Genomic DNA, 14637 nt, shown 5'->3' with positions numbered 1-14637 from the left:
CAGAGAACAGAGTTGCAGCCAGGCCCGAGGTTCCTCTGTGGTGGGAAGCTGCCTCGGCTGCGGGTGTGGTTTGGGGAAACCGGGGGCGGGGCTGAGGGTCAGGAGACCTGGGTTCCAAATCCTCCCTCCCTGGACACTCTTCCCTTCCCTTCCCCAGGATCACTCTGGGGAAATCCTACCCTCTACTTTACCAGGTTGCTTTGAGAACAGAATGGGAAGTGAAAGTGCCTTAGAAACTAAAGAAATGGGAGGACTCACTGTCATTCTCATTGACTGCTCAAGGAAGGAATGGCTGAGCTGGTGCTTCTCCCTGCCTGATTCACTCTTCTAGGCCCCACTCTGAGCATGGCTCATACTCATTTCCGGCTTTAGTACTCCCTAAAATATCCTCTTCCCTCCAGTCCCCGACAGCTCCTGATGAACAAAGTGGCAGGAAAGCAGGTATACTGGAAGCCCCCACATATTGCATTGTATTTAGCTCATCAAGGGAATGCCCACTCCTCCTGGGCTTGTCCTCTGCTCGGGAAGCACCTAGAAAGGATTAAGAAGAAGTCATCTGGAAAAGTTCAGACCAGAAATAAACATGAGGAGGGACTTCCAGCACCCCATTTTCTGCCCCCACATGTTTGTTGTTGTTTTTTTTGAGACAGAGTCTCACTGTGTTGCCCGGGCTGGAGTGCCATGATGTCAGCCTCGCTCACAGCAACCTCAAACTCTTGGGCTCAAGAGAGCCTCCTGCCTCAGCCTCCCGAGTAGCTGGGACTACAGGCATGTGCCACCATGCCCGGCTAATTTTTTCTATATATATTTTTAGTTGTCCAGCTACTTTCTTTCTAATTTTAATAGAGATGGGGTCTTGCTCTTGCTCAGGCTGATCTCGAACTCCTGAGCTCAAATGCCTTGGCCTCCCAGAGTGCTAGGATTACAGGTGCGAGCCACCGTGCCCACACGTTAAGGGGGCCATAAACAGTAGCATGCAGGGAGGACAGTGATGAGTCCAGGTCTGAGGAGGAACACGTGAAGGACCTACGGCTGTTTGGCCTGGAGAAGTCACAGAGAGCAGAAAGGGTCTAGGTGGTCCCAGAGGGCAGACCTGGGACCTAGAGTTAGAAGCCTCAGCAGGGCACAGTGAAGTTTTTAACATGAGAAAAATATCGCGGACATGCCACAGATGAAATCAACTGCCTGAAACATATGCTCCCAGGTATCAAAAATGGGTGAGCAGGAACTACACAAGTGCATGCCTGGAAGCCCCAAGCTTCAGAAGGACAGTTGGACCTCCACGGTCCTTCTCCCCTGTGTTCTGTGTACCTACCTCCAGGCGGATTGTGTGCAAAAGCATAAAGGTGACTGGAGCTGGCCAGGCCCTTGGCTGCTTCCCACACAGACCTGGGATCCCAGGAGCACCATGGGCTGGTACTACCCGGGGGAGCAGGTCACTCATTAACTTGTGGCTGAATGGGTCACAGGGTGGCCACCTGGGACAGACGCAAGCATGGGGAGGGGCTAGAGCGCAAACTACACAAAAGCCCAAGGAGAACCCAAGCTGTGGCAATTCAAGGCCCAACCAGCTCAAACTCACCCAGCCGGCCAAGTACATTCGGTGACTGGGCCTGGCTCAATTTTGGTCTTGAATAGGATGGACAGACCACCGGGGCCATGCTGCCTGCCCTGCCCACATTAAGATGTGGGAACTGAGTTCCAGAGAAAGCAAACGCCTTCTCTAAAGTCACTCACGGAGAGGCAGCTGTGGAAAGGCAAAACCAGAAGCCAAGCTTCCTGCCTCTGACGAAGGCCCATGTGGTTCGCTAAATGTTAGCTCCTTCTCTTCCCCTTAAAACTGCAGAAAACTGCTTGTGGTCTGGAGCTTTCTAAATTGGGTCTGGCCCTGGCCCACCCCCTCTCAAGTCCCACCGCTTGTCTAGATACAGGCTGAGGGCCTCTCTACTGAGACCCTTCTCCACTAGAGGGGCCCTCGGCAGTCCGCCCCCCCCCCCCAGGCTGGTGTGGAGCGACCCACAGCTGTTTTGAAAACAAACACACACTCACACAGCCTCACCCCATCGTCAGGAATGGCAGACCATTTGGGTGAGCATTTCTCGCTTTTTCAGATTTTCCAATTGAGATTAGGGGTCAACCATTCCTAGAAACACCCGTGCCCGTTTCTGACTCTGATGCCTAAAAATGCCCCTGACCCCACCGCCCACCTGAATCCCTATCAGCTCAATCCCATGCCCTTCCTAATGCCATCCAAGCTGGGCCCGTGTCCTTCAAGCTGTGAATACTTACTTCTGTTTGCCCAGGTAAAGGACAGAAGGGCAGAATTTTAATAGGCCACAGAAGTTTCCGTGACTGAATGTTTGTCAATGTCCCCTTGGGGGAAGGTGAGGGCTCAGGATAGGGTCCCTTTAAGGCCTGGGGTGGACAGGGAGTTAGTTAATGACTATCCCCTAGAGGTGACTTTCCAAGGTGGTTATTATGTGGCTCAATTATTAACCCAGCAGTGGCAGGACCCCATGCTTGTTGGAGAGGGGCCACTCCTTTCCCAAGGACAGCCCAAGAGCAAGAGGCTACAGCCAGGGACAGCATTCCTGGGGTTGTTCTCTCCCTCTGCACCAGGCTGCGGTGGGGGGGAGCGGGGGCAGAGGCCTGCAGGGGGGAAGCTCTCCCCTTCAGCCCCACGTGTGGGTAGAGGAGGGCTAGCCCGGATGTGGAGGAAGTCAGCACACCCTCCTCACCCGGGCAGGAGGGAAAAGAGAGACAGTGAGGGTTTTTATCATGAATGAGAGAGGAAGCTCCAAGCTGGGCCTTGGTGATGACACGGCAAGCTGGGAAAGGCAGGGAAAGGCGCTCATCCTGAATGCATCCTGTTTTGCTCTGAACTGGCCTCAGGGCCAGGGGCAGGAGCAGGGGAGGGGCCTGTGTGGACAGCGGCCTCCTGAGGACCTCAAGCTCCTGGGTGGCCCTGGAACTGGGGGGGGGGGGCAAGTGGGAAAGTGAGAACTCTCATTTAGCATTAGAGAAACAAGGCACAGCGTCTCCACACAAGAAGCCGCCACAAGTCAGCCTTGGGCCGCGGGAGCCCCAGAGGCAGCTAACATCTGGGCTTCGACCTTTTGTGGGCCTCTCTTCTAAGGGTCAGCTCAAATGTCACTGCCTCTGTCAGTCACCTTCCCTTCAGTCAAAAGCAATCGCTCCCTGGACTCCAAGGGCAGAACTTCCTCCTTGACAATTGGAAATATGAGCACTAACCAGATATTTGATATTTGATATTTTTCCCCAGATAGTTGATATGAAGGAACTGTTCTGAGTATGATAATGGCAGTGTAGTTATTTTTTATGAATCCCTATTTTTTAGAGATATATTGAAATATTTATAGATGAATTGATAAACTGTCTCAGATTTGTTTCAAAATAACAAGAAAGCAAGTGAGGTAGGTGGAGGCAGGGATAGGGCAGGACTGGCCATGGGCTAATGGCTGTTGGAAGTTGGGTGATGGGTACAAGGAGCCTTATCATACTTACTATCTCTATTTTATATATGTTTACAATTCTTTATAGTGACTTTTTAAAAGTCCTGGCTCAGATACGGTCTTAGTGGATCATGTATTATTTATGCCACCAACGCCCAAACTAGACAGTAGATTGCCTGAAGGTGGGAGTTAGAACTCTGTGTCCTCCACAAGCCCTAGTACCAAGACAGAACTTAATGACTAATAATTTGTACAGCATGTGGTAGTTTACAAAGGACTCAGCCATGGATCCCCTCGTTTCATCCAGTGAAGTGGAAAATGTGAGGAGAAACCAGGAGTGTGAGAACTAGGGAACAGCAGAGCCTGACTTAAGCCTTCATGTTTCCAGCTCCCAATTCCCTCTTTTTCGCTCCACACTACCCTGGACTCCTAAAGAACTTAACATTCAGTTCTAAAATGCTAAAATTCAGTTCACTCTGTTCTAAAATTCTAAAATTCCTATGTGGTCTAAGTAAACAGGAACAGCAACTGTTTAGCATGCAAGTTCCCAATGAGGAGGGCTGGGCAAGAGGAAATTTAACACACAAACACAGCACTTCAGACTTGCGACAAGGGCCCAAACTATGGCCTCCAGTCCACTGGCCCATGCCCCCCAGGACTTTCCCCGACACAAGCGCATTCACAGGTGTGCACACACCCAAACCAAGACCCCAAGTCACAGACGAATAAAGCCTTAATGAACACTTGACAACAACAACTGTGTGCCCAGCCCAGTGTTAAACTGCCATGTTTAGAGTTGCGGGGTGGGGGAGAATATCATCAAACTCACCTAGACCTTGACGAGCTCACACTTCCCATCCTAAAGGCCTTGCATCTTTGAAATCCCTTATCCCTGTTTTATCTCCTGAACAGCCACACTTGATCCTACCCAAATGAGGAGCCCCAGGAAAAAGTTCTTTCTCTTCTTCTCAAGCCAGAGGCAACTCCTTCCTCTAACCAGAGAAGAGGTGACGGCACACCCTGCCTTTGCTAAACCTGCTGTGTGGGCTGGGAGGCACCCATAATCCTAGCACTTTGGGCAAGGCGGGAGGATCGCTTGAGGTCGAGAGTTTGAGACCAGCCTGATCAAGAGCAAGAACCCATCTCTACTAAAAACAGAAAAAAAAATTTCTGGGCATGGTGGCGCATGCCTGTAGTCCCAGCTACTCAGGAGGCTGAGGCAGGAGGATCGCTTGAGCCAGGAGTGTGAGGTTACAGTGAGCGAGGCTGATGCCACTGCACTCTTCCCAGAGCGACAGAGCAAGACTCTGTCCCTGTCTCAAAACAAAAACAAAAACAAACAACCCCCTGTCATGTGTTGAACAAGGAGCTCCAGAAATCTCCTAGCAGAAAAGCACCAGCAGTTGTGGCCACATCCCAGCTAGAGATTCCGTCCCCTCCTCCCTTTGAGACCTCCTTGCTTTTGTGTCTTTGCTGCTATCCCTATACCTGGACATAGGGATCCTCTGCTCCCTCTCCAATCTATAGTCCCCCAAACAGTATTTTAAAACTTCAAGAAGACAGAGGACAAAGTTCAGACCTTCTTGGTGCCACTTTTTTTTTTCTCTTTTTCTTTCCAGATGGGGGAGTGGAGCTGTAGAAGCACAGAGGTTTAAAATACTTCCCCAAGGGCTGCTTAGGGTATGGAAAGAAGGCAAAAGAACTCTGTCCAGTGTGGTGTTTCCTAGCCCTAACTACAGGCATCTAGGGAACAGAAATTCCAAATCCAATATCTAGAAAAAGACAAAAGGCTACATTCCTAAATGAGGACCAGTCCAGAATGTCCAGCTAGATGGCAGCTGTACCTTTGTGGTGAAACAATTTCGGCCCCACCCCCAGCATACCCCACTTACAGACAAACACCAACCTTCCCATCACACTTCCCACTCACACAGCCACCCACAAACCACCTGCAGCCATCTTCTCTACACCCCTGGGCCCCCCCCCCCGCCTTCCCATCCACAGACAAGATTTAGCCCTCCTTCATTCCAGGAGGATGAAAGCGAGGGGAAATCTCAGACAGCAGGGATACAGATCATGGGGGAGCGGGGAAAACCCTAGAGTGGGGGCTAGTAAGTCACACGGGAGGAGTCAGGGTTTGAAAATAGCCCTGGGTGTGATTCATTACCATCTCCTCCCCAGGACTTGGGGTTAGCATAGGTTCCAAAGCAGCCCAATCTCTGGGGTCCCCACCTTCTGGGGTCCCAGGCTCTGAAAGGGAACTCCCACCCGTCCCCACCTTCAGTCCCCACCTTCAGTCCAGCTGCTGTTCTCCCCCTCCTCCTCCCCCAGCACACACACTCCAGTTTTCCAGCTGGCTTAGCTTCCTAATCACCACAAAGCTCTCCATGTGCATAGCTCCTGCTGCCCCAAGCGTCTCGGGGACAACCCTTTACCTGCCAGTTAGGAGCCTGGCCTTGAGAACCAAGACAGCAACTGTCAGGGTGAAAGAGACCGGATCTTTTAGATACTGAAATCAAGTGGCCAGCTGAGGTGTGGCTGAAAACACTGGCCCACAGAAGTCCTATGACTTGCCTAAGATCACATGAACTGGCTAAACCCCTGTTTCCTGAATCATAATTCAGTGCTCAACTTTAACAAGTGTTGGGAGAAGAGACATGGAGAGAACCCCATACTACCTAATTTGGAAGCCCCCAAAACTTCCACGGAAAGGTTCTCTAATCCAAACCCACCTTGGACTTCACGGAGAAAGTGAGTCCTAGAAAGATGAGACTTTTCCAAAGGTTTTCCCTTGGTCCATGTAGCTACTTTAACACCCCGAAAGTCCTAGGCGTTTCTCAACAGCGAAGGTGATGAGGCAGTGGCTGCCGGGAAAGCCCACACAGCTGGACCCGGGCTTTCTGGAAATGCCCTCAAAAGCAGAGAAAGGCGAGGGCAGGAAAAGCAGCGGCGTGACCCAGCCGCAGAGCCTGCCACCCCCGCCCAGCTGCAACCCCCTCCAAAGCCCAGAGCAGGCCCCCAGGACCCGGCCAGGCCCGGGAGTCACAGGCGGACAGCTGCCTCCCACCGCCCCACTCAAGGGGCTTGGCTGGGAGACTTGCAGCTGGCACGCTCAGGGGTCCCCCAATTTCAGCGACTCCGGCCCCAAATCCCAGGGACAGAGGTAGCTCGGCTCGCTTCCCCCGTCTGCGGCACTCGCTGCCCAGCGAGCCGCTAGGGGAGAAGCAGGAGCGCCCCAGGCAGGCTAGGGATCTAGCGAGGGATGGCCCCCTGCCGTCACCCCAACTCCTACCTCGAGGCCGCGTCCACCCCTTTTGGTTCAGGCCCTGACACAGAGCGAGCAGGCAGGAGGCGAGCGCGGGAGGGACTGCTCCGCCGGGCACGCGCGGAGCCTGGGGTCGGGCGGGGATAACGGTGCCAGCCAGAGGCGCAGCTGCCGCTGCTGCTTAGCCGTTGTCAGGCCGAGTCCACTGGCCGCGCAGGTGGGGAGCGAGCGCCCGCAGTCGGCTCCAGGGACGCCCCGCCCACCTGCCCTCGACCAATGGGGGCGCAGTCCGGCCCACCAGACTCTCCAGAAAGTCCCCCAAATCGGGGTGGGCGGGGCTCCGCCTGCTGGCTCCCCAACCCCGCTCCCCCGCCCGCGCGCCGCTGACTTTCCCTCAGGTCACACCGCTGGGACAGAGCGGGTGCAAGCCCAGAGCCAACGACTGAGGGCGAAGGAGTTGGTCAGGCACACAGACTAATTGTTTCTTGAGTTCTGAATGTATCTGGCACTGCATAGGGACTTTAAATACATACGTGCACGGCAGGGTTCCGTGACTTGCTCAGGGTAATTAATGAGGTGTCCAGAAGACATAAGCAGTGAGATCTCCAATTAGTAGGAGCAACCAAGAGAAAACTGGATAATTCGGTATTTGAGCAGGAAGTTGCCATCCCTTCCTTGCTCAGGTCCCTGCGAACTGCAACTTCCCCAATAATCCCAGCCCTCCCCCCACCAAGTCTGAAATTTACCTCCTCAGAGAAATGCATGGAAACTTGGCGCATTGACATTAATCTTAGCAGGAGGGGACTTCCAGGAGTTCTGACAGCAAGTACCACCAGAAAGCCCAAATTCAACAAGAAACAACAGTTAGGATTTGATTCCTCTCTTGCCTTTCCTCACAGGGATCCAACACAAGTTCACAACCTTGATTTCCTTGTTGAATTGAGGACTCTTATTAGCCAGGGCTGGGAGTATCCAAGATCATATGCAATCCAACCACTATCCCTCCTTCACATTTACAAATACAGAAACTGAGGACAGGTGACTCACTCAAGGCTACCCAGCAAATCCATGGCATGGACAGTACCTATATGCTGGCTATTTTCTCCATCCCATTCCTAGAAGACAGGAGCTGCATCCATCTAACTTGCTTGCCAGAGTATCTAACACAGATGAGAGCAAAAATATCTGTTTCTCAGGACAGCAACTTGCTCAAAGTCACCTGAGGCAAACACAGAGCCGGACCTAGCCCATCCCCAGGTGCCCCCCTCCTGGCCTTCAGTCTACTAGACCCAATGGAAATTCTCTCACCTTCCTCCTGCTAGCCCTGATAAGAATCTGAGGAGCAAGGCTACCTCTTTTCCAGCTCAATGCCAAGGCTGCGGCTGGTATCCTCTGGCAATTTGTTCAAGGTGAGCCATTTCCCAGTGGTCTTGGATGACCAGAACTCACTCCCAGAAACAAAATGCTACTCAAAAGCAGGAATCTTTCTGATGGGTGGGAAGGGATATGACCTCCTTCCTGAGGCTGGGCTATAACAATTGTAAGCATCCCTACGGCTCTGAGTTGATGCCAAAGGCATCTTGCTTACCCACAATGCTAGAAGGGACAGAAAAGTGAGGGGTCCTGCTCAGATCCTATCACTTGCCTAAGGGCAAGAAACCATGTCAGAGCCAATTCCATCCACCCCAGGGCACCAAGCACAGTACCAACAGTTTCTCGGTATTGTTTGCTAATGTATGAGTGAATGTTGAAAGATATTCAAGGGACAACCTTGAATATCTTACAATTACAATCATATGAATTGCAAGCAAACTAAACTTATCTTTTAGTAAATGGATTTCACTGAATCAAATAGGATGGGTCCTGAGACACCAGTTGTTTAAGAAAAACAAACAAACCAGAAAATTGCAAAAGGGGGGTGGGAGAGAGTACAAAAGCTACAAAACAAAAAAACTAGAAGCAAAGGCAACTGCTATAAATAACTGGAATGAGAACTTCACAGTGCCTGGCACCAAGTAGGTGCTTATTAAAAATTTTTGTTAAATGACAAAGTGAACACAATATATTCAGGGAAAGCTACCATCATAGTATTTGCCATGCACATTGGGACATTTTGAAATGGCCCAAGGGATGTCAGGACTATTTCTTTGGTCTTTTTTGATCTCTCTCCCTTATCCCATGAGCTTCAGAAAAGCAAGGAAAGCTCAGCCTGCTCAAAGGGCAAGGTTAACTCATCCTCCTCAATACCACTGCCAGCCCCTGTTCCCCACACCCAGCCTAAGCCAGGGTCTTGCATGGACCAAATATTAATGGCGCCTGGAATGGATGACAAATTGGTACCTTTTCACAAGCTTATTTCTGGCTGCAACCTCAGTCGCTCTAAAGAGAACCAGAGCCTTCGGGTCCTTGGCTTTCCTTTTTCTACAAGACCCCACCCTTGCCTGTGTGCCCTATACTGCCTCCAGGGCCACTACCCTGAATGCCAGCTCAGTCATCAGGCAGGGAAGTGTGGAGTGTGGGAACCAGGCTGAGGGGTGGTGAAAAAGCCTGGCCGCAGGTGCACATGGGCGTGATTCTGTGCCCGGGGCTTCCCTTGTTCTAACACCAGCACAGTCCAGCTGGCTCATATATAAGAGGGAGTATAATGGACTCTGGAATCAAGTGGCCTGGGTACAAATTCTACCTCTGCTACTTACTAAAGCTCTGTGCCTCAGTTTCCTCATCTGGAAAGTGTGGAGGATAATCACGGTACTGACTTTACAAGGCTGTAGAGGCGATCCACTGTGCTAAATAAACACTTGGAACGCTGGCTGGCACGCAGTAGGTGCTCGTAACTGTCAGAGGCACTAAGCAATGGTAGAAAGAATACTGGATGAGGAAGTAGGAACTGAATACTGGTCCCATTTCTGCTACTTTCTGGTTACTCCACTCAGGACAAGTCATTGTGCCACATCACCCATCCGCTTTTTCACCTATAAAACAAGACTACAGCATAACACCCAGTGAGCAAAGTGGAGACAATGGATGTGACAGGCTGTAAAGGCTGGTGGCAGGTGACAAGATGGCATTGAAGGTGCTGTAAGACTTAGCTTTCTTCATGACTAATCAGCCTTTTTCTTCTAGGATGTGGCAAAAAGCAACTCCATATACCTTTACGCTGAGCCTCATTCTGAGACCACTGGGTCCCAGTGAGAGGCTGTCTGAGCACACCCAACAGTCCCTACACCCTGCATGCCTGGGAGTGAGACTTCTGCAAGCAGTGGCAGCAGACGCCGGCCCCCACTCCAGAATGGCTGAGGTTAAGGTCAGCAAGGAACCCAACAGACCATTCCACTAAGCTTTCCCATAGGAGCTAAAGGAACAGTAGCAAATGATTCCAAGGAACTCAGCTGGGGAGTTTTAAAAAGGAGAGGAGGAGCAGTGAGAGGGAAATGAATGACACTCAGACCTGCCCCACCCGGCACATGAGCACAGGCGCCCTGTACAGGCTTTCACACTCGTACACACGTTCCTGCACGCCTGACCGAAGCCCACGAGGCAGGCCCGGGAGGGGAGAGGGCTGCTCCCGGTGGCTCAGACCCCACCCAGCCGCGTGAAGGGGGCTATTGATCCCGCTCCCAGCACATGGGATAGTCACGGTTCATAAAAACAATTCCGGAGGAGCCGAGGCCAGGGCAGGGGGATTTGCCCAAGCAGGGGCAGCGGTGGGTGGGGGACACACGGCGGTGGGGGGGCTGGCAAAGGCGAGGGCCACACAGGCACCTCACTGTCCATGCCTTGTCAAGTGCGGATGGGGGACAGAGAGCCACGTCCTTGGAGGAGCACAGACACCCCTGCTCAGCCCCGGCCCAGGAAACCACCATGGCTGTGCCCCCACCCCACCCCACCCCACCCCACCCCAGGGCCCTGGAAGCAGGGCTCTGTGCCGGCCGAGAGCCCCGGGCGGGCTGGGAGTGAGGAACGCTGGGACCCAGGCCAGGGGGCTCAGGGCTCCCTCCAGCCCTCTGCGCCGCCCGCCCCTCCCTAAGCAGGACACAGGGCACACCCCGACACCCGGAGCCTGTCGTCTCCCCCAACAGACGCCAGCGAGGTGTCAGCCTAGGGAAGGAGGCCCCGCGCCACCCAGCAGCCCCTGGGCCGGGACAGCCTGCACACCCAGGACGGGCTCCGGCCGGCCTCCCTGCTCAGCCTCAAGGGGCCGAGGGTCCTGCCGCAGCAGGCGGAGCCCCCACACTCCCTCAGGGCGGTCTGTCTGTCCAGCCCTGGCAGATGGGCGTCACCCTGGACACAGAGCTTGGTGGCCCTGGCACAGACTCCCAGAGCAGGATGCCCGCCCTGCCGCTCCACCCCATTGCTGCCCTTCCTGCCCTTCAGAGGAAGGTGGCAGTGCGGTGCGGGGACACAGAGCAAGGCAGGCCACCTGCCACACGGCCGCCTGCCCCCGCCACACACGCAGCAGCTGAGGCCCAGGAGCCCCGTGCAGCCCCCACCCTGCCCTCGGCTGGGTCAGCCCCGGCCTTCGCCTGCTCCTCCCTGGCTAGGCCTAGTCTCCTCCTCTGGAAAAACAGAGGCTGGCTCTTCTTTCCAGAACCTTCTCTGCTTCTGTGAGCTCTTCGTGTTCCCGTGGGAGTGGGGCTCCTAGAAGCCGAACACCCATGGGACGTCTTCAGGGAAGGGGCTGGGGTGGCGGGAGGGTCCTCTGAGGGTGGGGGTAGCTGGATGCCGGTCCAGAAAGAGGAGGAGAGTGAGAGAAAGAAGGGCAAGGGGTGGGGGTGGGGGGCAAGCCGGTCCAGAAGCCTGGACCCCTGGTTTCTGCCCCAGCACTGCCCCCTGCTCAGCCTGGGGCCAAGGGCACCCCCAGTGCCTGAGCAGACACCCGGATCCTGCCTCCTTGCCTGGGACCCTTCCCTGTGTCCCTCCAGGGCTGCAGCCCCCACAAGGACACCTGGGAGGGTGAGGAGGGTGGAGGAGGCCGAAGGGGGGCTCTTCCTGTCCCCCTGCAGGTCCTCCGACAGCCACCATGGCCTGGCCTCATGCTGCAGCCAGACCCGTGCCCAGGAGGTGCAGGGCTGCCAGGGCGGGGGTGTACGGCTGTGACGGAACCTGCCCCAGCCCCATCCCCTGGCCCAGCCTGCCATCAGGGTTCTCTAGGGCTTGGCAAGTCCACTCGGGCTGCTGAGTCTGTGCCCAGCCACCCCCATGCCACCCCACCCCATCTCCCACCCCGTCCATCTCCTGACCCTGCAGGGCAGCCCTCAGAGGCCACGGATGGCATCAGGGAGGGCAGGGGCGTGTGCTGAGGGCCAGGGCCCCTCCGCAAAGGGTCCGGGCTCTGCTTGGCCTGTGAGCTCCTGTCCCCTCTCAGTGGGCCCTTCCCCGGCACAGCGCAGCGGCCCCCGCCACGCACATGCGCACGCACGCGCACACACACACGCTCATGCACACACACGCATTCTGGCTAAATAGCAGTTCTGATCCGACCCTCAGCCAGGCTGGGCCTTCCCCACACACGTGCATCGACCGGTCCCATAACGTGGTACCCAGACGCTGTCTGTGCCAGGCACTAGCAAGGCGCCGGGGCCGGGGCCGGGGCGGGAGTGGGCACTCAGGCCACAGCCAGGGCCCTGCGTCCCTTGGGCTCCCAGGCTGGTGGGGGAGGCGGTGGTGGCCCAGACCCAGGCGCCCCTCCCAGGCAGGGGCGTGGGCAGCGTGGGAGGCAGGAGGGGCAACCGGGCGCCCAGAGTGGGCAAGACCCGCTGTGGATCTCTGCATCAACACATGCTCGGGAAAGCGGCTCCTCAGTGAGGGACCAGGGACTGGCTTCCAGCCTGCTCCTCGCACGGAGGGGCTGTGTGACCTGGCTGAGAGTCTTCCCCTCTCTGAGCCTCAGTGTCCCCATTTGTACAACCAGAGTCTGATCTGAGGGTATCTGAGGGCCCTGTGCTTCTGCGTGCTCCAGTTCCATGACAAATCTAGGGCGAGAAACCCAACCCGCTTTGCTATTTCCTCCCTGCCATTTGAGTGGAATCAAAAGAGAATTACTGGGGGGAAGTAATGGGCAAAGCCTGGAAATTTTTTTAAGTGCCCCAAAACATAGACAGTTTTTCAATGTTTGAAGAAACAAAGTGCCATGGGAGGCTGAGGTGGGAGGATTGCTTGAGGTCAGGAGTTCTAGACCAGCCTCAGCAAGAGTGAGACCCCATCTCACCTAAAAAAAAAAATAGAAAAAATCAGCGGGCATGGTGGCGCATGCCTGTAGTCCCAGCTACTCGGGAGGCTGAGGCAGGAGGATTGCTTGAGCCCAGGAGTTTGAGGTTGCTGTGAGCTAGGCTGACACCACGACACTCTATCCCGGCAACAGAGCGAGACTCTGTCTCAAAAAGACAAGACAAAACAAACAAACAGTGCCAAAGACTTTGGGAGATCCCCTAGAATCCAAAGAAGCCTTGGGAGGGAGCTCCCAGGCAATGGGAGCTGAGTACAAAGGTGCTGCCGGGGTCACTGCGCTGCGTCCTGCAAGCATGGTACAGAATGAGAAGGTACCAGGGCCCTTGGCGTGATAGGAGGTTGTAAAGAACTACCACGTAGGTGATAAGACCCAAGGACATGGGGACCAAAAAAAGGGATGAAAGGACAGACGATGGTATGAGGAAGAAAAAATATAGGCTGAGGATCAGACTTCCAGTAGGACAGGAAGACACGCAGAAGAGACAAATAACGTGCTGGAGGAATGGGGGTAAGGGGCATGCTGTCTACTAAAAGCTTCCAATGCGTTAGTAACCAAAGTTCCATTCTTTCTGCGAGGAGGATGAAGACAGAGGCTGGTGAGGACGAAGCAGAAAGACGTGGGAAAAGAGGACGGGGCACCTATAGGGCAGGGAAAGAGCCGGCTAAGAATTAGAAGCAAGCAGGCATGCGGGCTGGGAGGTCTGAAAGGAGGGGACTGCCAGCCGGGGCTAGGGTTTCAGAGGAACGGACTTAAGACTAATAGATCAAAATGGGGTTGGAACCGAAGACGGAGGCGAGGGGACCGGGAGCTTCGAGGAGCCAGCGCGGGACAGGCAGGCGCGGGAGGCTCCCGCGAAGTGCAGCCCAGCCCTGACCTCCCCGCCTGGGTCTGCCCGGCTCTCTGTCACCTGGTTTCCAGAGCGGCGCGTCCCACCTGGTACCCGTCACACCCCACGGCGTCCACGTCCCCCGCGCCTCGGCCATGTGTCCGTGGGCACCGCGCCGCGCCAGGCGACTCCGGAGCCCGCGACAGAGCCGGGTAGCTGGAGCGCTGGCGCCTCGGGTAGTTGCGCTTGGACTGAGCGGACCGGCCAGAAAAGCAGGGAGGGAGGGAGGGAGGCGGTGAGCGGACGCCGCTGTGGTTGCTCCGCCCCCTCAGGATCAACTAGAAAGTTCCACGCCCCCCACCTTGGGCAGGGTCTCCCCCTTCTCTGGCTACACTGGCCTCAAGTTATCTACTTGCCACTCCGCCTCCCCATCACCACTGGACTCTGTGTCCTGGGTTGGAGTCGCCCTCTCGCCTTTTCCATCCTGGCCCCCTATTTGACAGGTGTCTCACCGCCGATCCCTCTCCTTCCTGTCCTCATGCCCAGTGCGTGATTGGGAGGGTGTCTTGCTAGTCATCAGGACAGCCCCTCCACCTCCTTCCTGTCTGCCCCCAAATCTCACCAAGCATGTCACATGGAGGAAGACACTGGGCAGCAGCCAGACAGAAAGGGGAGCAATGGCTCCGGCTATCTTGGCAGACTGACTCACCCCTTAGCCTCCTCCACCCCACTGCTTTTCACAGCCAGCCCTGATTTCCCGTGGGCTGGCCAGAGCAACGGGACCAGCTGGATTCCACCAATGCCACCTTGACATCCTCCTGGCACCAAGAATCACCTGGAGTGG

The 14637-nt window shown here is 55.1% G+C and overlaps 1 protein-coding gene across 3 annotated transcripts in view; it reads right to left on the bottom strand.

Annotated features, from left to right (window-relative positions):
- The window catches only part of STARD8 (StAR related lipid transfer domain containing 8), a 73283-nt gene that overhangs the window by 27007 nt on the left and 31639 nt on the right, over nucleotides 1–14637 (bottom strand). Inside the window, exon 1 of one of the 3 annotated variants that reach the window (XM_012736265.3) lies at nucleotides 13875–13972. The exons of 1 other annotated variant lie outside the window; for it this stretch is intronic. In XM_012736265.3, coding sequence (XP_012591719.2) covers nucleotides 13875–13950 — 76 coding nt within the window. In that variant the 5' untranslated portion in view covers nucleotides 13951–13972. Of the gene's footprint in view, nucleotides 1–6765; nucleotides 6914–13874; nucleotides 13973–14637 lie in introns of those variants that run through there. One more of the 3 variants, XM_012736266.2, reaches the window with a different exon arrangement.

Source organism: Microcebus murinus, chromosome X (genome assembly GCF_040939455.1).
Source record: "Microcebus murinus isolate Inina chromosome X, M.murinus_Inina_mat1.0, whole genome shotgun sequence".
In the NCBI taxonomy this organism is placed as follows: Eukaryota; Metazoa; Chordata; class Mammalia; order Primates; family Cheirogaleidae; genus Microcebus; species Microcebus murinus.
This window is presented reverse-complemented; position numbering and strand designations above follow the sequence as displayed.